At 47.6% G+C, this 25,148-nt stretch overlaps 1 protein-coding gene across 1 annotated transcript in view; it reads left to right on the top strand.

Annotated features, from left to right (window-relative positions):
• Positions 1-25,148, top strand: part of nfkb1 (nuclear factor of kappa light polypeptide gene enhancer in B-cells 1) — an 86,507-nt gene that overhangs the window by 40,365 nt on the left and 20,994 nt on the right. Inside the window, exons 15-16 of the mRNA XM_063189689.1 lie at positions 1,686-1,800; positions 24,811-25,015. Of these exons, the coding sequence (XP_063045759.1) occupies positions 1,686-1,800; positions 24,811-25,015 (320 nt within the window). The remainder of the gene's footprint in view (positions 1-1,685; positions 1,801-24,810; positions 25,016-25,148) is intronic.

The raw sequence follows: 25,148 nt of genomic DNA, 5'->3' as shown, positions 1-25,148 counted from the left end.
GACCTCCAAACTCGAATCAGTTCATGAACCCGCCCTAGAGCATTCACCCAAAAAATCTGGGACAAATCCAAACATCCGTTCAAAAGTTATCGCGTTAACACGAAAGACCTTACGCGGCGGCGGACGCGGCGGACGCGGCGGACGCGGCGGCGGACGCGGCGGCGGCGCACGCAAAACCATTACATCCCCGATGCTCCGCGTTTCGGGGATATAATGATATGCACATTCATGAATAATGCTTGGAAATACTGCAAATATGCGAAAATCAAAGGATGGTCTGTTCCTTTAAAAATAATTGATTCTATATGGGGAAATCACAGACAATAAGCTACTCTGATAAGGCATACCTTAGAATAAGTCATCTTCCAAAGTGGTTTGTGACACTGAAATGGTTACAAGCGACAGACCGTTTTTACCAGCATTCGGTGGGTAGGCTGGTGTCAATGGCAGAATTACTTGTACATGACATCATGGTCAAAAGAGTTGAGTTGTGTTTCACGTGTACATTACATGACCTTGTGTTATTGTGCATTACACTAAGAAACTTTCATCTATAAGACACGTCACATCACTGAAAAATCAGTTGAACAGAATTATAAGATTGAGACACGTCTGTATTTGCAAATTACATGACATGGTCAAAAGACTCTAGCTGTTTATTTCATGGCCGTACATTATATTGTGTTATTTTACATTACACTTGGAAAACACTTGAATCTAAAAAGGGCAATATTTCACAACATTCCTGACAGTTGTACAGAGTTGTTAGCAGCCGGTGTGCTTTTCGGAGCTAAAAAAAAACAAAAACATTTTGTCGTCTGCGTACATCTTTGTTTCCCAACATCAGAAGTGAAGAAGGCTTTTGGATGACAGGTCAAATACATACCGTATGTTTTGGCTCCAAAATTAACGCCAGTTGTTTACGGCTCTTTTGACAACTCTTAACTTGACTGGGATTAAAATGATAATCTTCAGATTCACACATGACATTTCAATGACTACATTCACATGCAGATGCGCATCCTAAATATGACGATAATTATTCTGATTTGATCAAATTTGATGTTTGCATGAACACAGAATAGTAGGCTTACCATCCAAGTTCGCAGGATAAACACTAGTATCCCGGTTTCTAGGGCATTGTAAGTGGATAGAAAGGGATTGATGTGGACACTTTATTCGACCTCTTACAACGAGTTCGGCAACACCGCATAAATCAAACACAAAGGGGCTTTCTCCTTGGGCGAGATGTTGAGATGTTTTGAAATCATAAACTGGGCGATCTCGGAGAAGATTGGCCCTAAATAACCCTTTGGGGAACCTCTGGGTGAACTTCTTTACAGCAGTGTTCACCACGAGGTCATTTTCAGTTCTTTACAACCATTCATTAAAACACAGAGGCCTCTGGCTGCTAAACATATATATGGCTCCACTTGTCATGTCTCTCTCTCTCTCTCTTTCTCTCTCTGGCCTATCATATAGGCGCCAATAAAGATTCTTCAAAGCTAAATATGTTGTCTGTAACTGTCCCTGCTGTTTACTGTATCTCTTGTCTCTGTTTGTCTGTCTGTCTGTGGGTCTGTCTCTCTCTCCCTCTCTCTCTCTCTCTCTCTCTCTCTCTCTCTCTCTCTCTCTCTCTCTCTCTCTCTCTCTCTCTCTCTCTCTCTCTCTCTCTCTGTCTCTAGTGGGCTGCATCTGAGTGTGATCCACAGCCAGACAGACTCGGTGCGGAGTTTGACGAAGGTCATCGCTGCCCTCCCGGGAGAAGATGTCATCAACATGAAGAACGACCTTTACCAGGTATAGCAGGAAAACTCACTCGCACACACTCTCAATATTAAAAGTATACTGTGTAAGATTTTTAGTTGCTTATTTCTATAAATCATGCTTCTCATTCACTAATGTTACCATTTTCATGAATACTTACCACCACCATCAAATATTAAGTATTCATTATGACTGGAAAAATTGCATTTTTCATACAGGAAAAGGGGGATCTTCGCCATGATCCGCCATTTTGAATTGCCAGCAGTGAAAGCTACAGATGGTGTAACTTCAATCTGCTCATTACCGTGCCGTGCCGTGGCAGCGTACCGTGATCATTACACCCTGTGGCCATTCGGAATGCGGGGGGCAGTATAGCACCGCTTTTGCAGAGCAGCGTCTGCCTGTGTTTGTGGTCTGTTTGTGCTTCCGTGCTTGTCCGTCCCCCAGTTTTAGTAGTAGTAGAAATACAGTCAGCAAATTGCATGTTTTATTTAGCATTGGGCATTTGATAATAACACAAGTGTGAGCCCTAAACAAGACCACCATGTGAATTTAAACTCGACTTTTTTTCTGTCTTGCATTCACCGTCTCCCAATCCGTCCCTAACTTATTTCGGCACTATTCAAGCCAGGAACGGGTATCCTCAGGATACAGAGTTTGCATACCTACAATTTGAACCGGTAAAGACAATTAAAACCGAGTCAATCAGACAGGAACACCATTGTAATTAAGTGTGTCCCGTAACGCCAGCATGAGAGAGATCGAATTTTAAATTTGGCGACGACATTCTGTCTTCAAAACTGGCATCGGCCGCTTCCAATTTAGGACCATAGGCCTATTCAACCGTTTCCACAACCTCACTGATCACAGTTGCTTCATCTCTAATGCCAGGGCTACAAATAACGAAAATAGCAAAACAGAGTAGGCTAATAAACCGTAATGGAGAGACTGAGGAGACATGAAATCAAGCGTCGGAGTTGGGACCATTTTGAGTGGACCGATTTCGCTTGCTTTGTGTAGCTGTTACAAGGTAGAGTGTCGAGGGTCTTACGAGTCAGGCACACAGATGAGGCACGAGGCAGAAGATGTGGTTTTGCCATTTATTTTTGCACAGCACCGGTGAAAGTGAGCCAAGAGACCAAAATAAACCAAAAATAACCAAAACAAAATATAAAGAAAATATAACTAGACACTATGTACAAAATATACAGAAAATAATCAGGCTACGAGGAGCTAAAGAAAACCTACAGAAAATATAAACTAGCCTAAGGCTCACAAACGGTCAACAACAGTTCAAACCTCACTCAGCTGAGGGTTTACCTGGGAGCATACAGACGCATGTCTTGCCCCTACCAAGCTCCTTTAACAACTGACTACAGCATCATTATGAATGGTACCTGTCTCCTCCCTAAAGGTGGCCAATACAATTGCCTGAACAGAAAACAGGGATTTTTACTTAGGCACTCACTAATAATCAAAATACACATTTTAAAATAGCGCTATTACAAAACAAATGATGACAGGAATTCCAGAAAATAATAACACACATGTACATAAACTCATATGTACCCAAACATCTATGATTACATAGATTTTAACATTTAACTGTTGTCGTGAGGCGAGAGAGGACGCACGCACGAGAACGTGCCCAAAGATAAAGCGTCCTCAGAACCGCGACACACCCCTTTGCCAGATCAAGGAAGTGAGCTGTGCCGGTAAGACATGGAACTTTAAACTGTTAAGTAAACATTGTTCGGTGTTTCTAAACACTTAAAAACCACACGGTTGCACTCAGCGATGATCAATGTTAAACCTAGGCAACATAAATAAACAGACAAAACATCCGGATGAAATGTTGTGATTGTGTCGTTTGTGTTTGGCTATGTATGCGTGTAAATTACTATGCGTGTTAACGTAAGTGTAAATGAATTGTCAAGCTACATGTGTCGACCCATGCGTTGAACAAGACCACTACACAAAGATTAACGGTTGGAACTCTGGTACAATAGTTTGCAAAGTCTGTGACCGATCATAGAACAGTAAACGCATAATGAATGGGGGAAAATGACAGTGCATGTGTTTGATGGCGGCTGCCACAGCAGACGCCGTGAGGATGCGCTACAAGGCGCCTCGTCACACACCCCCCAACTCAAGCTTGGCCCTCCCTGTCGGGACGGGACAAGAAATCTGCCGGCACATTCACCTTGCCCGGCTTGTACTGCACGGTGAACTTGTAAGGCTGGAGGGAGAGATACCACCGGGTTATGCGGGCATTACTGTCCCGCATTCTGTCCAGCCACTGCAATGCCCGGTGGTCAGTCTCCACCACAAACTCCTTGCCCATGAGATAGTACTTTAAAGTGTCCAGGGCCCACTTAACGGCCAGGCACTCCTTCTCCACTGTGGAGTACCTGGTCTCCCTGGGAAAAAGTTTCCGGCTGATATAGATCACCGGTCGTCGTTCTTCCCCCACCCCCTGCACCAACACAGCCCCCAGCCCCAGCCCAGAAGCGTCTGTCTGGACGGTAAAGGGCAAGTCGAAGTCGGGGCTTTGGAGGACGGGACTGTGACAGAGGCTGTCCTTAAGGTCCCGAAAGGCCTTGTCACACTCCTCAGACCAGACCAGTTTGTTGGGGCTGGACTTTCGGGTGAGGTTGGTCAGTGGAGTGGCTCTGGTGGAGAACTCAGGAATGAATCTCCTGTACCACCCCACTAACCCCAAAAAGGAGCGGATCCCCTTCTTGGTGGTGGGTGGCGGACAAGACAGCACGGCGTCCACCTTAGACACCTGAGGCTTGATGGTGCCACCACCCAGGACATAGCCCAGGTAGCACACCTCCGGCCTGGCAAGCTGGCACTTGCTTGCGTTGACCACCAGGCCGGCGTCTTTGATCCGCTGGAACACGTCGGCCAGATGTTTCAGGTGGTCCGCCCACGAAGTGCTGAAAATGACGACATCGTCAATGTAGGCGGCGGCATACGACTCCGCCCCCCTCAGCACCCGATCCATCAGGCGCTGGAAAGTGGCGGCAGCCCCATGTAGGCCAAACGGCATGGTGGTGAAATGGAAGAAGCCGGTGGGTGCTCGGAAGGCGGTGAGTTCCTGGGCCTCTGGCGTCAAGGGGACCTGCCAGTAGCCCTTGCACAGATCAAGGGTGGTCAGGTAAACCGCCTTCCCGAGCCGCTCCACCATCTCGTCCACCCGAGGCATCGGGTAGGGGTCAAACTTAGAGATTGCGTTGATCTTGGCGAAGTCCACGCAGAACCTCAGTGCTCCATCCTTTTTGGGTACGAGCACCACTGGGCTGCACCACTGGCTGTGGGATGGCACGATCACACCCATCTCCAGCATGGACTGCACCTCGTCCTTCAGTGCAGGAATCAGGCGTGCTGGAACCCTGATGGAGGTCTGGCGGATGGGGCCTGGAGAGGTCAGCTGGATGTCATGGCTGATCAACGTTGTACGGCCTGGCTCCTTCCGAAAGAGACCCTCAGGGATGATGTTCTGCAGCTCCTTCTGACGATGACTGGCGAGGTGGTCGATGGGCGGAGGCACGTCTCCGCCTCCAGCAGTGGGGAAATACTGCTCCTGCAGCTCCTCCTCCTCAGGCACCGATCGCGCCCACATCGCGTTGCCGACCGGCTCTGGACGAGACACCCACTCCTTCAGCAGATTGATGTGGAACACCTGTTTTGGTCTGCGACGATCAGGCATGGCAACTTCATAGGTCACAGGACCCATCTTTCGAAGCACTTCATACGGGCCTTGCCACTTGGCAAGCAGGCTGCTCTCTGACGATGGCAGGAGCAGGAGGACTTTCTGCCCAGGATTAAAGCTGCGGCTACGAGCCGTCCGGTCGTACCATGTCTTCTGCTTGGACTGGGCTTGCTCCTTGTTGTCGTGGGCCAGGCTGCTCAGCTCCTCCAGCTTGCCTCGCATTTTGAGAACGTAGCTGATGATGTTCGTCGGCGCTGCAGGACCCTCTCCCATCCAGGCTTCTCGGAGGACGTCCAGGGGACCCCTCACCTGGCGGCCATAGAGGAGCTCGAAGGGTGAGTATCCTGTGGAGGCCTGGGGGACCTCACGGTAGGCGAAGAGGAGATACGGAAGCCACTGGTCCCAGTCGGCCCCCGTGTCGCTCACAAACTTCCTGAGCATGGCTTTGAGCGTTTGGTTGAATCGCTCAACCATTCCGTCGGTCTGCGGGTGGTAGGGAGATGTTCTAATGCCCTGGATGCCCAACAGAGAGTAGACCTGCTTCATGAATTTGGAATTGAAGTTCGTGCCTTGGTCTGTGAGCACCTCTCTGGGGACGCCCACCCGTGAAAACAGCTGCAGAAGGCAATTAGCTACCTGCCGGGACTTAATGTTTCTCAAAGGGAAGGCCTCGGGGTAGCGGGTTGCATAATCGCTAATGACAAGGATATAGCGGTGGCCTGCCCTACTCTTGTCCAGGGGGCCTACAATGTCCATTGCTATCCTTGTAAACGGCGTGTCAATGATGGGCAGGTTGACAAGGGGAACTTTTGTGGTTCTATGGGAGCGGTTAGTGAGCTGGCAGGTCGGGCAAGACTTACAGTGATTGACAACTTCCTGGTATACTCCAGGCCAATAAAAACGTTGGGCAACCCTCTCTACTGTCTTTTGCTGACCAAGGTGACCGGCCCAGGGGATGCTATGTGCCACCTCCAACACCTTAGGCCTAAGGGATTCGGGGACCACTAGCTGCTCTCCCTCCTCACTCACTCGCATCAGCTTCCCTTCTCTGATCACAAAACTCTCCATGCCACATATTGCTGCTCTGGCAAGTTGATCCTCATCAGTTACTACACTTTCAAAACACTTTGCAAGGGTCGGGTCATCTTTCTGCATGTGGTTAAAATCAGACACATTTAAAACATCGCCCTCTAGTGGCGGAAGAGAGACTGACTCCTGTACTGGAGTGCCAAGGAATTTCTCCTTCCTCCTTGTGGACCGGGACTTTCTTTCTTTGGCCGGCCCATGGACCTCGCCAAAGGGCAACTCCTGCCAAGTGCTGTCAGCAGGGTTGGCCTTGGCTTGGGCCCGTGTCGCTACCATGCCTGTAGCTGGAGGCATGTAGCGTTGCAACAAGTCAACCAAAATTGGTACATCCTGTCCTAACACAACTGGGTAGGGGCAGTTATCCATGATTGCGACGTTTAAAAGGTAAGTTTGGCCTTCAATTTCTACAGGAACATCTGCTGTCTGGTGCTCGCTCTCCTCCCCATGAATACATTTGACTTTAACCGTACCCACCCGGTCTATGCGATCAGACCCCAAACATGCACTCTGAACAAAAGTCTGACTACTGCCAGTATCAATGAGTGCCTTAAACACCTTCCCTCGAATGCTAACGGGAACCAATGCATCCATACAGCTAGGGGCTGGTTTACGGTCACTTGTAGGGGTGTAACACAACATGGCTGCACTAGAGGACGTTAAAGGGCATTGGGGTTTAATGTGATCTGGCTGTCCACAACCATGGCAAATGATGCGGGGCTTGGGCCTAGTGGGCTGGTTATGCTTGTAGTTAGGGTTACGGGGAGGGTGAGGGCTAGGCCTGGAGTTTGGGGCATTAGAGGGCTTGTACTCACGACTACCACCCGCAGGCTTGGCTTGGAGCTGAAGATCTTGGTTGCGTTGTCCGCCTTGGTTACGCCGGTTGGGTTGATCTTGGTGCCCGATGTTGTATCCTCTGCGGTGGCGGCGAGCAGCGACGAAAGCTTCCACCATCTCGGCTGCCGCCTTGGAGGTTTTCGGGTTACGCTCCATCACCCATACCTTGAGCTCAGGGTTGAGCATGCGTAGAAACTGTTCAAGGACAATGGCGTCTCCGATCTGCTCCTTTGTCTTGGTATTTGGACACATCCACTTGCCGTAGAGGTCGGTGAGTCGTGATTGCAGCTCCCGCGCCGTTTCTCCCTCCTGGATGGTCATCTCCCGGAACCTGTGCCTGTATGCCTCGGGGTCGATCTCGAACTTTGTGAGGATGGCTAGCTTCACCTTCACGTAGTCTTGAGCCTCGACGACGTCCATGGCGACATAGGCGGCTCTGGCTTTCCCGGACAGTAGAGGGACCAGGAAGACAGCCCAACTCTCCATAGGCCATCTATTTGCAGTGGCGATCCTCTCAAATGTGGTGAGGTATTGCTCGATGTCCTCGTCCTCCGTGTAGGGTGCCATCTTAGGAGGACGGTAGCCATATTGGGCCGGGGGAAGAGACAATGGCCAGGAGACCTCTGTCCTGGTGCTGGCCGCACGGGATGCTGAAGGTGGTCTGCTCTCAAGAGCAACGCTCGCAGACCGCAGCTCCTGGTCATCCTGGCGTACAGGCTGAGTCTCTGGTTCAGGCTCCGGAGTGTCTGGTACGGGACGGTCGTAAGGTTCAGCGGCAGTCAGGTGTTGCTGTTCGGAGTCTTCCGCTGGGGTCAGGCTGTGCTCACTGTCCGACTTCACTAGTGTCTGCAGCTGCTGAAACCGGTGCTGCATGGTACTCCACCTTTGGTCTTGCCGCTGTGCCGTCTTCTCCCATCTCTCTTCTCTTTTCTGCTGGGCCTGGATGAAGGACTCCAGCACCATCTCTAGTCTGCCCATGCGATCATCGGGTGGCGCAGACTGTGGCCTCATGTTGCCGTCTTCCCACTCCAACTCAGCAGGGGGCGCTCCATATGCGCCCAAGGCAGACTTGCTTCTCACCGCTGGGGGATTTGGTTTCCCTTGCGCTTGCATCTCTTTAGCCTACTGTGTGCCGACCCTCATAGACACTGATCCCACCGCTGCCACCAAAATGTTACAAGGTAGAGTGTCGAGGGTCTTACGAGTCAGGCACACAGATGAGGCACGAGGCAGAAGATGTGGTTTTGCCATTTATTTTTGCACAGCACCGGTGAAAGTGAGCCAAGAGACCAAAATAAACCAAAAATAACCAAAACAAAATATAAAGAAAATATAACTAGACACTATGTACAAAATATACAGAAAATAAACAGGCTACGAGGAGCCAAAAAAAACATACAGAAAATATAAACTAGCCTAAGGCTCACAAATGGTCAAGAACCAAACAACAGTTCAAACCTCACTCAGCTGAGGGTTTACCTGGGAGCATACAGACGCATGTCTTGCCCCTACCAAGCTCCTTTAACAACTGACTACAGCATCATTATGAATGGTACCTGTCTCCTCCCTAAAGGTGGCCAATACAATTGCCTGAACAGAAAACAGGGATTTTTACTTAGGCACTCACTAATAATCAAAATACACATTTTAAAATAGCGCTATTACAAAACAAATGATGACAGGAATTCCAGAAAATAATAACACACATGTACATAAACTCATATGTACCCAAACATCTATGATTACATAGATTTTAACATTTAACTGTTGTCGTGAGGGCGAGAGGACGCACGCACGAGAACGTGCCCAAAGATAAAGCGTCCTCAGAACCGCGACACACCCCTTTGCCAGATCAAGGAAGTGAGCTGTGCCGGTAAGACATGGAACTTTAAACTGTTAAGTAAAACATTGTTCGGTGTTTCTAAACACTTAAAAACCACACGGTTGCACTCAGCGATGATCAATGTTAAACCTAGGCAACATAAATAAACAGACAAAACATCCGGATGAAATGTTGTGATTGTGTCGTTTGTGTTTGGCTATGTATGCGTGTAAATTACTATGCGTGTTAACGTAAGTGTAAATGAATTGTCAAGCTACATGTGTCGACCCATGCGTTGAACAAGACCACTACACAAAGATTAACGGTTGGAACTCTGGTACAATAGTTTGCAAAGTCTGTGACCGATCATAGAACAGTAAACGCATAATGAATGGGGGAAAATGACAGTGCATGTGTTTGATGGCGGCTGCCACAGCAGACGCCGTGAGGATGCGCTACAAGGCGCCTCGTCACACACCCCCCAACTCAAGCTTGGCCCTCCCTGTCGGGACGGGACAAGAAATCTGCCGGCACATTCACCTTGCCCGGCTTGTACTGCACGGTGAACTTGTAAGGCTGGAGGGAGAGATACCACCGGGTTATGCGGGCATTACTGTCCCGCATTCTGTCCAGCCACTGCAATGCCCGGTGGTCAGTCTCCACCACAAACTCCTTGCCCATGAGATAGTACTTTAAAGTGTCCAGGGCCCACTTAACGGCCAGGCACTCCTTCTCCACTGTGGAGTACCTGGTCTCCCTGGGAAAAAGTTTCCGGCTGATATAGATCACCGGTCGTCGTTCTTCCCCCACCCCCTGCACCAACACAGCCCCCAGCCCCAGCCCAGAAGCGTCTGTCTGGACGGTAAAGGGCAAGTCGAAGTCGGGGCTTTGGAGGACGGGACTGTGACAGAGGCTGTCCTTAAGGTCCCGAAAGGCCTTGTCACACTCCTCAGACCAGACCAGTTTGTTGGGGCTGGACTTTCGGGTGAGGTTGGTCAGTGGAGTGGCTCTGGTGGAGAACTCAGGAATGAATCTCCTGTACCACCCCACTAACCCCAAAAAGGAGCGGATCCCCTTCTTGGTGGTGGGTGGCGGACAAGACAGCACGGCGTCCACCTTAGACACCTGAGGCTTGATGGTGCCACCACCCAGGACATAGCCCAGGTAGCACACCTCCGGCCTGGCAAGCTGGCACTTGCTTGCGTTGACCACCAGGCCGGCGTCTTTGATCCGCTGGAACACGTCGGCCAGATGTTTCAGGTGGTCCGCCCACGAAGTGCTGAAAATGACGACATCGTCAATGTAGGCGGCGGCATACGACTCCGCCCCCCTCAGCACCCGATCCATCAGGCGCTGGAAAGTGGCGGCAGCCCCATGTAGGCCAAACGGCATGGTGGTGAAATGGAAGAAGCCGGTGGGTGCTCGGAAGGCGGTGAGTTCCTGGGCCTCTGGCGTCAAGGGGACCTGCCAGTAGCCCTTGCACAGATCAAGGGTGGTCAGGTAAACCGCCTTCCCGAGCCGCTCCACCATCTCGTCCACCCGAGGCATCGGGTAGGGGTCAAACTTAGAGATTGCGTTGATCTTGGCGAAGTCCACGCAGAACCTCAGTGCTCCATCCTTTTTGGGTACGAGCACCACTGGGCTGCACCACTGGCTGTGGGATGGCACGATCACACCCATCTCCAGCATGGACTGCACCTCGTCCTTCAGTGCAGGAATCAGGCGTGCTGGAACCCTGATGGAGGTCTGGCGGATGGGGCCTGGAGAGGTCAGCTGGATGTCATGGCTGATCAACGTTGTACGGCCTGGCTCCTTCCGAAAGAGACCCTCAGGGATGATGTTCTGCAGCTCCTTCTGACGATGACTGGCGAGGTGGTCGATGGGCGGAGGCACGTCTCCGCCTCCAGCAGTGGGGAAATACTGCTCCTGCAGCTCCTCCTCCTCAGGCACCGATCGCGCCCACATCGCGTTGCCGACCGGCTCTGGACGAGACACCCACTCCTTCAGCAGATTGATGTGGAACACCTGTTTTGGTCTGCGACGATCAGGCATGGCAACTTCATAGGTCACAGGACCCATCTTTCGAAGCACTTCATACGGGCCTTGCCACTTGGCAAGCAGGCTGCTCTCTGACGATGGCAGGAGCAGGAGGACTTTCTGCCCAGGATTAAAGCTGCGGCTACGAGCCGTCCGGTCGTACCATGTCTTTCTGCTTGGACTGGGCTTGCTCCTTGTTGTCGTGGGCCAGGCTGCTCAGCTCCTCCAGCTTGTCTCGCATTTTGAGAACGTAGCTGATGATGTTCGTCGGCGCTGCAGGACCCTCTCCCATCCAGGCTTCTCGGAGGACGTCCAGGGGACCCCTCACCTGGCGGCCATAGAGGAGCTCGAAGGGTGAGTATCCTGTGGAGGCCTGGGGGACCTCACGGTAGGCGAAGAGGAGATACGGAAGCCACTGGTCCCAGTCGGCCCCCGTGTCGCTCACAAACTTCCTGAGCATGGCTTTGAGCGTTTGGTTGAATCGCTCAACCATTCCGTCGGTCTGCGGGTGGTAGGGAGATGTTCTAATGCCCTGGATGCCCAACAGAGAGTAGACCTGCTTCATGAATTTGGAATTGAAGTTCGTGCCTTGGTCTGTGAGCACCTCTCTGGGGACGCCCACCCGTGAAAACAGCTGCAGAAGGCAATTAGCTACCTGCCGGGACTTAATGTTTCTCAAAGGGAAGGCCTCGGGGTAGCGGGTTGCATAATCGCTAATGACAAGGATATAGCGGTGGCCTGCCCTACTCTTGTCCAGGGGGCCTACAATGTCCATTGCTATCCTTGTAAACGGCGTGTCAATGATGGGCAGGTTGACAAGGGGAACTTTTGTGGTTCTATGGGAGCGGTTAGTGAGCTGGCAGGTCGGGCAAGACTTACAGTGATTGACAACTTCCTGGTATACTCCAGGCCAATAAAAACGTTGGGCAACCCTCTCTACTGTCTTTTGCTGACCAAGGTGACCGGCCCAGGGGATGCTATGTGCCACCTCCAACACCTTAGGCCTAAGGGATTCGGGGACCACTAGCTGCTCTCCCTCCTCACTCACTCGCATCAGCTTCCCTTCTCTGATCACAAAACTCTCCATGCCACATAGTGCTGCTCTGGCAAGTTGATCCTCATCAGTTACTACACTTTCAAAACACTTTGCAAGGGTCGGGTCATCTTTCTGCATGTGGTTAAAATCAGACACATTTAAAACATCGCCCTCTAGTGGCGGAAGAGAGACTGACTCCTGTACTGGAGTGCCAAGGAATTTCTCCTTCCTCCTTGTGGACCGGGACTTTCTTTCTTTGGCCGGCCCATGGACCTCGCCAAAGGGCAACTCCTGCCAAGGGCTGTCAGCAGGGTTGGCCTTGGCTTGGGCCCGTGTCGCTACCGTGCCTGTAGCTGGAGGCATGTAGCGTTGCAACAAGTCAACCAAAATTGGTACATCCTGCCCTAACACAACTGGGTAGGGGCAGTTATCCATGATTGCGACGTTTAAAAGGTAAGTTTGGCCTTCAATTTCTACAGGAACATCTGCTGTCTGGTGCTCGCTCTCCTCCCCATGAATACATTTGACTTTAACCGTACCCACCCGGTCTATGCGATCAGACCCCAAACATGCACTCTGAACAAAGGTCTGACTACTGCCAGTGTCAATGAGTGCCTTAAACACCTTCCCTCGAATGCTAACGGGAACCAATGCATCCATACAGCTAGGGGCTGGTTTACGGTCACTTGTAGGGGTGTAACACAACATGGCTGCACTAGAGGACGTTAAAGGGCATTGGGGTTTAATGTGATCTGGCTGTCCACAACCATGGCAAATGATGCGGGGCTTGGGCCTAGTGGGCTGGTTATGCTTGTAGTTAGGGTTACGGGGAGGGTGAGGGCTAGGCCTGGAGTTTGGGGCATTAGAGGGCTTGTACTCACGACTACCACCCGCAGGCTTGGCTTGGAGCTGAAGATCTTGGTTGCGCTGTCCGCCTTGGTTACGCCGGTTGGGTTGATCTTGGTGCCCGATGTTGTATCCTCTGCGGTGGCGGCGAGCAGCGACGAAAGCTTCCACCATCTCGGCTGCCGCCTTGGAGGTTTTCGGGTTACGCTCCATCACCCATACCTTGAGCTCAGGGTTGAGCATGCGTAGAAACTGTTCAAGGACAATGGCTTCTCCGATCTGCTCCTTTGTCTTGGTATTTGGACACATCCACTTGCCGTAGAGGTCGGTGAGTCGTGATTGCAGCTCCCGCGCCGTTTCTCCCTCCTGGATGGTCATCTCCCGGAACCTGTGCCTGTATGCCTCGGGGTCGATCTCGAACTTTGTGAGGATGGCTAGCTTCACCTTCACGTAGTCTTGAGCCTCGACGACGTCCATGGCGACATAGGCGGCTCTGGCTTTCCCGGACAGTAGAGGGACCAGGAAGACAGCCCAACTCTCCATAGGCCATCTATTTGCAGTGGCGATCCTCTCAAATGTGGTGAGGTAATGCTCGATGTCCTCGTCCTCCGTGTAGGGTGCCATCTTGGGAGGACGGTAGCCATATTGGGCCGGGGGAAGAGACAATGGCCAGGAGACCTCTGTCCTGGTGCTGGCCGCACGGGATGCTGAAGGTGGTCTGCTCTCAAGAGCAACACTCGCAGACCTCCTGGTCATCCTGGCGTGCAGGTTGGGTCTCTGGTTCAGGCTCCGGAGTGTCTGGTACGGGACGGTCGTAAGGTTCAGCGGCAGTCAGGTGTTGCTGTTCGGAGTCTTCCGCTGGGGTCAGGCGGTGCTCACTGTCCGACTTCACTAGTGTCTGCAGCTGCTGAAACTGGTGCTGCATGGTACTCCACCTTTGGTCTTGCCGCTGTGCCGTCTTCTCCCATCTCTCTTCTCTTTTCTGCTGGGCCTGGATGAAGGACTCCAGCACCATCTCTAGTCTGCCCATGCGATCATCGGGTGGCGCAGACTGTGGCCTCATGTTGCCGTCTTCCCACTCCAACTCAGCAGGGGGCGCTCCATATGCGCCCAAGGCAGACTTGCTTCTCACCGCTGGGGGATTTGGTTTCCCTTGTGCTTGCATCTCTTCAGCCTACTGTGTGCCGACCCTCATAGACACTGATCCCACCGCTGCCACCAAAATGTTACAAGGTAGAGTGTCGAGGGTCTTACGAGTCAGGCACACAGATGAGGCACGAGGCAGAAGATGTGGTTTTGCCATTTATTTTTGCACAGCACCGGTGAAAGTGAGCCAAGAGACCAAAATAAACCAAAAATAACCAAAACAAAATATAAAGAAAATATAACTAGACACTATGTACAAAATATACAGAAAATAAACAGGCTACGAGGAGCCAAAGAAAACATACAGAAAATATAAACTAGCCTAAGGCTCACAAACGGTCAAGAACCAAAACAATAAGTCAATCCTCACTCAGCTGAGGGTTTACCTGGGAGCATACAGACGCATGTCTTGCCCCTACCAAGCTCCTTTAACAACTGACTACAGCATCATTATGAATGGTACCTGTCTCCTCCCTAAAGGTGGCCAATACAATTGCCTGAACAGAAAACAGGGATTTTTACTTAGGCACTCACTAATAATCAAAATACACATTTTAAAATAGCGCTATTACAAAACAAATGATGACAGGAATTCCAGAAAATAATAACACACATGTACATAAACTCATATGTACCCAAACATCTATGATTACATAGATTTTAACATTTAACTGTTGTCGTGAGGGCGAGAGGACGCACGCACGAGAACGTGCCCAAAGATAAAGCGTCCTCAGAACCGCGACACACCCCTTTGCCAGATCAAGGAAGTGAGCTGTGCCGGTAAGACATGGAACTTTAAACTGTTAAGTAAACATTGTTCGGTGTTTCTAAACACTTAAAAACCACACGGTTGCACTCAGCGATGATCAATGTTAAACCTAGGCAACATAAATAAACAGACAAAACATCCGGATGAAATGTTGTGATTGTGTCGTTTGTGTTTGGCTATGTATGCGTGTAAATTACTATGCGTGTTAACGTAAGTGTAAATGAATTGTCAAGCTACATGTGTCGACCCATGCGTTGAACAAGACCACTACACAAAGATTAACGGTTGGAACTCTGGTACAATAGTTTGCAAAGTCTGTGACCGATCATAGAACAGTAAACGCATAATGAATGGGGGAAAATGACAGTGCATGTGTTTGATGGCGGCTGCCACAGCAGACGCCGTGAGGATGCGCTACAAGGCGCCTCGTCACAGTAGCCCTATCAAGCAAGCCTGTCTGTCTTATTTGTGCGATGAGCACAAAAACACAAATTGAACCACTCGTATAGTGTGAGTCAAACAGACATGAACAACATTGTAGCCTAATGAAGTAGTGCCCCGTCATGTCAGCATGAGAGAGGTGATTTTACATTTGGCGACGACATTCTGTCTTTAAAACTGGCGCATGCCGCTTCCCCTATTGCAGGCTATTACCTGATCTACACTGTCGTTACCACAAAAAACAAGGTAGCACAACTTAATACTATTACTAGCCTATATATCTGGTAAATAGTAGGTTGAAGACGGGGGTATTATTGGTGCACTGTTTTTTTTGCGAAGCAGAGTAATCTGCTTCAGTGTAGCTCATTGTATGTTGATCCCTCCCTCAGTTTTAGGCTACAAGTGGAAAGAGTCAGCCAATTGCGCGTTGCACGTAACATTGGGCATTTGATAATAACACAAGCGTGATCCCTAAACAAGACCGCCAGTCGACGGTGTTTTGTTTTTATTATTCTGTCCTGCATTCACCGTCTCAATTCCGCTCCTAACTTATAAGTGATGACTGTTAATTATTTCTGCACTAGCCTATTCAAGTCAGGAACGGATATCCTCAGGATAGCCTACGGACTAATAGGTTGAAGACGTTTTTTTTTGTATTGGTGCTTGTGAACATTTCATCCTTTCAATGCGCTGTTGTGCGCGATCGACGGGATTCCGGTTAACTGATGTGATGGACTGCACACGTGACAAGACATCTGTTACACCAGGTGTGGCTAATCATATGTGATTAGGACTGCAAATTCAGTTGCTTCGGTGGAGATGCGAACCAACAATATGACTGGGGAACTATGACTCCTTCCGAGGCTGGATAACCTGTCGCGCCACGACATGTCACAAAAGGCTGTGCAGTCCCGTGCACTGCACTGCACTGCACTGCTGTAACCCACCCATCCCCCACAGACAAACATTCATGTTCTGAAAAGTTCAACACGTTCTGAAAATGTTAGCCGCTTTGCATTAAGTTTTCGAGCAGACACTTGTCCACGGTGACGCAACATCGAAAGAGAAAAGCAGAGACTGTTCACAAATAACTGAATAAAGATTTAATTTAAAAAAACAAAGCATTTGTATGAAAATGTGCTGGGTGACCACACTGCCTAGGCCTATCCAGATGCACGTATAGCAACAATGAGAAAGAGGGGGAGAGACGGAGAGAGAGAGAGCGATTAGCGCGTATCTGTGTGTGTGTGTAGTGTGTGTGTGTGTGTGTGTCGGGGAACATTTGAAGTGAAAAAAACAACCCTCCCCCACTTCAGCATCAGATGTTGGTGGTCTACAAGTCAATCCTTGTTTACCCGACTATCTTGTAGCCCAGTCGTGAAGTTCATAAAGCCATCGGTAGCCTATAGGCCAAGATATCCAAAATCCCTCCGCAAATTTCTGCATTGCCTGAGTTCATAGGCTAAAACAACTTTATTTAGGCCTGACTTATTTAGCTTACTTTATTAGCCTTATTTAGGCCTATTATGGGCACACACACACGCACACACTAAAATACTGACAGGCTACAATTGCTTGGATCTTCAGTGGGTTTCGTGGGTCCGGGGGGATGGGTGGCCTACTGCCTAAACTGTAACAGTTTAAATGCGTCCTCTCCAAACAGAGAGAGTGTGTGTGTGTGTGTGTGTGTGTGTGTGTGTGTGTGTGTGTGTGTGTGTGTGTGTGTGTGTGTGTGTGTGTGTGTGTGTGGGCGAGAGCATTAGGCTATCGGGGAGGATTGAGGATAAATCTTACACCTTTCCTTATTAATGGAAAATGAATTCCATGCTTTAGGGAGTATTCAAGAACCCAACAATATGTAATTGCTGCTGCACAGGTTAGGCTATTTATTCAGTGAGGTTGTGGATATTGACACCTGTCCTCCGCGACCGCGGATAGCCCCCACCTTTGCGCTTCTCATCTGGCTGTCACGCATCAACTGGAGGAGAGCGCGCAGTTCAAGACAAGCGGCATGACTGCAATCGTCAACAGGCCTACTGTAGTCTAAACAACTGTTCAATGTTCAGCGGTGTCCGTAGTCAAATTATCACAGCGGTGGTAGATGGTTTTTATGAAGACCTGGAGGTCTGATCTATCCTACTTTGCAGCAGACAAAAACCAACAGACAAAATTGCTGAGTAGTGCCTACGAATGATTCTCCTGCCAGGATAGCGTTGGACTAACCAGAATAACCAATTTACATGTTGAATGTTGAGAGGAGGCATTTTGAAAAGTCGAAGACTTATTCACGAGGATATCATAGCTACCTTTCCTTGTCAATGTCTCATGCACTACAAAATATTCAAGAACCTCATCTGCGATAGGCTCAACACACGCTTGTGGATAATAGTGCCACCTTTCCCCTCTCCTGCGGTAGCCAGTTGCCTTCTCAGAAGAAGCCATCTGAATCGGAATGAGTGCGCACTGTTCAAGACCCGCGGCAAAACTGCAATGGTCACCAGATTCTGGTCCGTGGTGACAGCATTCAGCCAAAATGGTGACAGGCCCATTTTTATATAAAGATACCTTATTCGCAGCAGCCAAAATCAGTCAGACAATAAGTCCTTAACGAGTACGTGCAGGCTAGCGAATGCTCCTTCTACCAGGGTAAAGTTTGCAATTGGAGAGGGGTGATTGAAGGGGTAAATTAAGTCCGAAATCAAAATGATCAAAATACGGTTAATTTATTTACAATACCCTACATGACAGAACGAAAATGTGTAGGAGGTCAACAGAAAATAACCATAAACTGAGGACTATAGGCAACGTCAAAGTAAAATACAAACACGAAATCAAACAAAGCTTTTTTTTTAATGCGGCAACAGCAGGTTTTACGCACACATTTCGAAGCGGTTTATCACAGATGCCGCTCTCTTCCTTGCTCTCCCAAACCCCAACGTACACTGGGTTTAATACTCCCTGCAATACTGGCCAGCTATTATTCAATTATCATTTCATTTGTCCATGCAAAGACCTTTACGCTGCGGTTAACTAAAAGTAGCCTCGGCCGAATTAAGGTAGGCTACAGCCTAACACAAAACGGTTTCCATCTGCACACAGATGCCACATATTAATAGGCTACCAAACACAAAAAATGTAAAGCTAGCAAATGAAAATGAAAAGCATTTAAATTAACATCCCACTAAACAATCTCTTCCCCAAAGTCAAAGTTGAAACGGTGTGCGCTTCCGCCTCGCAGATTGACTGATTAAAGTGTGTTGATCAGTGCAGTGCGTGCAGGGTGTGTGCGAGTGCGTGCTCCGCCATGCACATTGAAGAAAGTTCACTTCAACATGTCAACAATGTCCCATGTGTCCATATGTAGTGCACAAAACATTAAAAGCATTGTGAGAGAACATATTTGCCAGTTTAGTGCGAAGGGAGGAGAATCCGAGTGCAGAGAGGCTGCATGTTGACGTTACATTTCATTTCGTTGGATGCTTGTCTCAAATGTCATTTTCTCTCATCACATGCCTTGGCTACTCGTTTTAAATGTGGATTTTACCCACATTAACCCGTATTACAGCGTTAAACCACATGCTACCCTGAAACACCGCTGCTTCCCCGAGTTTTACATTGCAAAATTTCCGACATTTCCTTCACTGACGCAGCGGTTGATGGTCAAAGACGCGGCGCATCCTAAAAACTAAACAAAAATATAAGGGGGGAAACATGCAGCGCCGGTGGTCAAGCCTTCTTCCTTGGTTCATTTAATGATTATTTAGACCGGGCTTTTATTTGGAACCGGCCATTATCTGTCAAATATCCTTGTGCACCCGGCCCTTAAAAGGAACCCGGCCGCTAATTGGAACTCGGCTATTATATGGAACTTTACGGTATATTAATATGCCGTCAATATCGTCTAAAATATTCCATATGGTAATAAATGTTGCCTACCCATTTGCGCTTGAATGTGTATAAGTGAGTTCGCAATTACCGGCGCGAAATGCATTATGGGTAATATTCGCCATTTTGAGAGATAAACAAAACAGCGTTGCCCCGGGATACATTAAAACGCGCATGATATTTTATCTAGCCGGGTTACTCCGAGCATGTAATGTTGACAACAAACAATTCACACAACCATTTAACAACCCCAAATTACTCAAAATTTCGCTGGTAAATCAAGGAGGATCTTGGGGTTGAAAACAAGACATTTTTGAACTTTTTAAGTGAAACCAGAATTTAATAACGAACTTGTTTTGGAGAGATGTCTGGTAACTAACAGAAGACTAACCATCCGGGTTGCTAGCTAAATCCGAGTATGTCATGTTGACAACAAACAAGTCACACAACCATTTAACAACCCCAAATTACTCAAAATTTCCCTGGTAGATCAAGGAGGATCTTGGGTTTGAAAACAAGACATTTTTGAACTTTTTAAGTGAAACCAGAATTTAACAACGAACTTGTCTTGGAGAGATGTCTGGTAACTAACAGAAGACTAACCATCCGGGCTGCTAGCTAAATCCGAGTATGTCATGTTGACAGCAAACAAGTCACACAACCATTTAACAACCCCAAATTACTCAAAATTTCGCTGGTAGATCAAGGAGGGTCTTGGGGTTGAAAACAAGACATTTTTGAACTTTTTAAGTGAAACCAGAATTCATTAACAAACTCGTTTTGAAGAGATGCCAGTTAGCCCACACATACTGTAGCTATGTCTTCAGTACAGCTTTACATGTCCTTCTTAAATTGAATGTTTCATTAATTTATTCTACCAGTTCTTGATATAGCTTCATTAATCACCTGTGGCCACTGTCTGTCATCGTCTATCCATGAAACTTTATTCAAAACTTAATTCAGGCTGTCATTGTGATGGTCTCAGTCACCAGAATTGATAAGCGCAGCAACTATGGCATAACGGAGAACGGCACACTTCAGCAATGGCGACAGTGCACAATGGCGGCACCCATGAATCGCAATGCAATCATTCTAAAATCTACAGAAAGCACCACTTTTACCCCACTACGAAATCCACAAAGTATGACATTTATTTACCTCGTTTACTGGTGTGCAGCTCACTGTCCTACCGCTTTGGGAAGGCAGGATCTGGTATCCACGCATTTGTTTATCTACCGTTTTGCGTTGCTAGGTCAATTTCGCGCAGGCGCACTAGTAATTGCGAACTCACTTATTGTGTGTATGCAAGAGAAAGTGTGTGTGTGTGTGTGTGTGTGTGTGTGTGTGTGTGAGAGAGAGAGAGAGAGAGAGAGAGAGAGAGAGAGAGAGAGAGAGATAGAAAGAGATATCATATATATATACAGGTTTTTTAAAAATCCTTCTGGATTATGGGTTCTTGGGTCTTTGATCTCTCATTACAAACCTGAACATGCGCTACCACGTGGTAAAGCGTATAGCGAGCGCTCCCAAGTATAGCAAGCGCTCCCAAGTATAGCAAGCGCTCCCAAGTGCCACCTGGCGGTTGTTTGGGTACACTGCAGCTAGGCCCGGTACGTACCGAGGTGGATGACGTGGCATTACCTCGGTAAAGGGTGTGCATTGTAGGGGGACCGACTGTATGTACAAACCCCAACTCCGATGAAGTTGGGACGTTTGGTAAACAGTGAATAAAATCAAAATGCTATCATTTTCAAAACATTCAATCTATTCAATAGATGGAGAATAGTGAAAAGACAACATATTAAGTGTTAAAACCGAGAAAAAATATTGCTTTGGGGGACATCTGTACTCATTTCTAATTTGATAAATCCAACACGTCTCAAAAGAGTAGGGACGGGGATCAGTGAAATTTAGTAAACATCTAAATAAGATAAAACAATAAAAGAAGAACATTTCAAAATGAATTGTACTGACGGACAATATAGGTGTCCAGGTATAAGATCGTCACAGAGAGGCTGAGTCACTCAGAATTAAAGATGCAAAGGGAATAATTACCATAGTTATTACATACATTTTTGAATTCCCTTTGATTTACCACGATTGAGTGTATATAAGACATATTTTTGTTAATAAAATCATTGTATAGGTTCATGACATCATGAAATATATAGTGGCTGTAGTCTCACTCTAGCACTCCAGGAATTAGAGCTATTGAAAATTGACCATATTAAGAATGCTTAATGCATGCAAATGATACAGGGGTGTAACATTCTCCTAAGCACCTGAGCTCACTTGAAATAGACCCAGAAGACATGGGAAACTGTCCTTTGCTTACAGAAGTCAGCAGAAGTTGTAGAAGTCCATTCTTTTTGACAAGAATAGAGCATTGCACATCCTGTGCTACAGTGAAAATGGACCATCCAACTTGTGTTAGTGCTAACTTCAAAAGTCAGCCTCCATGATGGCATGCGGGTGCAGTAGTGCATTGGTTAAGATGTTCTCACTCATCTGTAGAGTTAAATACAGTACTGAATGGTATAAATGGGTTTTAAACAGCATGAAAAGCCACTCATGCATTATATTTTGAAGGGAGATCTTCGATTACTGCCACATAGTAAGGTCAAATTGCATTCTCCACTATGTTTTAACAGTTTGGCTCCATCATAAGGACCAGCAGGTGATAAAATGGTGGGTTTTTGGTCAAGACCTGTCACACTGTAAGCACTACAGAAAGGAAAACATTGCAAAACATGACAAGGAATACACCCACCATTTAAGCTGGTGAAAAACATGTCCAAGATAGGAATTAACACTGTTTTTTTATATAAAATCATCTCATCGGTTAATGTATTTAACTGTTAAGTGTTGTCTTTTGTTTTGTTTTTAGTCTTCCTCGACATTTGCTGCCATTTATTGTCCCCGTCCCAACTCTTTTGAGACGTGTTGGATTTATCAAATTAGAAATGAGTACATATGTCCCCCAAAACAATATTTTTTCTCGGTTTTAACACTTAATATGTTGTCTTTTCACTATTCTCCATCTAATGAATAGATTGAATGTTTTGAAAATGATAGCATTTTGATTTTATTCACTGTTTATCAAACGTCCCAACTTCATCGGAGTTGGGGTTTGTACTTGGGTCATACTAGAAAATATTAGTTTATTACTTAGTAAACTTTCATGAAAAGATCAAATTTGGCAATAGGCAACCCAGTTTCAATGAGGAGCACAGTTGCAGTACATTTTTTGACCATTTCCTGGTAATATTCCTGGTAATATTCCTTGATCTACCGACTAACCGCACGAATAGACCAGGCGCGATGCGATTCAAGCGACAGAGCGATACGCGCGATTGAAGAGACTACAGTATGTCCGTTACAAGCAGAAGGCAAAGCATTCAAACATTCCCATTGGCTGTGGTCACTGACCTCTCTACAGTCATTGGCTGTCGCGGCTTGTCGCCGAACCGCGTCATAGAAAGTTGAAAGGATTTGCACAAATCGCTCTAGTCTCCAGAATCGCTTTTGTCTCGCGACTCAATACAAAGTCAATTACTTCCGTCGCTCGCCTCGCTCTTGTCGCGGTAGCTGTATTTGTGCGGTAATACTACATGTGTATTCAATACCAATGATGTACGTTTTTAAAGTAACTATGTTTTTTTTTTTTTAAATAATTGTCTATAACTGCCATAACCGTACTTACTATGCTCTGAGGAGCAGACTTCCTGTAGCAATATGATTTGTATGCAATTGCTTCTGCGGTTAATGCACTTGGAAACCAGGTGAAAGGCATTTCTCAATATTCACTGGCAATGTTCCCTCTAATTTTTTTGGTGCCTGAGCAAATGCACTATATCACTGAGCAGAGCCAATAACCTCGGTGAGCGGGTCGGACCACCCCCCCCCCTCCATTTTAGGGGTAACATTGATGCTTCATAATATGTTGATTATATTGTCATTCACTATAGTGAATATTACAAAATCAGTTAAGTAATGTTTCCAAATCTTGATTATTACTTAATCATCAACCCACCAACATCAATATTGTAGGCTAGGCCTACATTTGTAAGATGTTGGAAAGAAAGTATCTTTACAGCAGCCCAATAGCCCAGAATGTTGAATTTATGTTTAAAAGGATGAATAATTTAATTTGGATTTAAATGTTTTATAATAGGCTAGGCCTATGTAACAAATTTAAAAGACTAAAATATTGAGCTTAAATTAGGCCTACATGAAGTAAAAGTATGCACTGTCACTTTAAGAGCTCGTGGAAATTTCAGAGCAAACATTTTTCTTACCGGACAGTCTGACTGACCTTCTGGCTAACTGGGTTTTATGGACCTTCTTATCAGTAGGCTAGTAGTTCGTTTAGGCATATTAGTTCATATGTTTTCAAGATATTTCTACTGCGTGGACAAATGCTTTCATCACCATTTTGACGAATTTAAACCACTTTGGCAGCACGCGCTTCCAATGATGCCAATAGCGCGAGAGATGTTGCCACTCGCAAAGCTATGACAGGCATCCATTAAAATCGGTCCAGATGCTCGACACCGTTATCAACATTCATATCAGATTCACGATCGAGCTCTAGGAGAGCTAGAACTTGTCTTCTATCCATTATACAGAGATGGATTTAGACTTTTTTGTGTAGGCCTAGGCAACTTAACACAACCGAACGCCGTAGATTAGGCTGCGAGTGACAGCTGTTACAACGTTGTCTGGTCACTGTTTTGAAGATCAGCATTCGAAGCGCGGCGTATCCGCGCTCTGTCTGATCGCTATTAAAAAGCAGCTGGAGGCGCAATGCTGATTGTAAGCAGAAGTCCGCGTCTAGTGTGATCGCTTAAACTGCTGTAAGATAGATGTTTCATATCTAAAGAATATGTTTTATTTCGATTGGATGTTATAAAGCTACAATGAGTGGAAAATTCGGATAACAATCAACTGCCTCTCCACAGAAATTTGCCGCCTTGTTTTACCTGCGCTGCATGGATTTGCTCTGCGCTGAGAACGTGAGAGCAGTGCGCGATTGCGCAGTCGCGCAGCTTAGAGGGAACATTGTTCACTGGGCCTCTCACCATAACGGCACTCACTACGCTTCGACGAGCAGGCCCACTCCCTGTTGTTCAAATGATGGACAGTTCCCATTCCAAAGTGCAGAGTGATCAATGAGATAAAGTGCTTGCTTTAATTGAATAGCCCCTTACCAGACACCGTCACTGCCACTGGGACGTTGTTATAGTCACTGAAAAAAACTTAACCACCATAGTGCTACACAGCTGTAAGAGTGCAAACGGCCTTTAGTAATACATTACAACTTTACAAGGGGTTACATTGCATTACATTATGCATTACTTTACAAGGGTTAATAAACTAATCGACACACACACACACACATCCAATCTGCCTGTGTTTCCCAGACTCCTTTGCACCTGGCGGTGATCACGCAGCAGGTGGAGGCGGCACACGTCCTGCTGCAGGCCGGGGCCGACGCCCGCCTGAGCGATCGCCACGGCAACACGGCCCTGCACCTGGCGGCGCAACAGAGGGAGGGCGGCGACTTGGTGGCACAGTTGCTGCAGCACCCCCTAGTGGCACAGCTCACCGACACGCCCAACTCCATGGGTAAGGTCACGCACGCGAGTCCCGTCCAGGTCATTTGCCAAACCTTCCCCATCTCTCTCTCCCCACTCATTTCCTGTCTATCCTCCACTGTCCTATCTCAAAAATAAAGCTATTTGCCTACCTGCCTCCTCCC

This window comes from Engraulis encrasicolus, chromosome 23 (assembly GCF_034702125.1).
Source record: "Engraulis encrasicolus isolate BLACKSEA-1 chromosome 23, IST_EnEncr_1.0, whole genome shotgun sequence".
In the NCBI taxonomy this organism is placed as follows: domain Eukaryota; kingdom Metazoa; phylum Chordata; class Actinopteri; order Clupeiformes; family Engraulidae; genus Engraulis; species Engraulis encrasicolus.
Note: the sequence above shows the minus strand (reverse complement) of the source record. Positions and strands in the feature narration are given on the sequence as shown.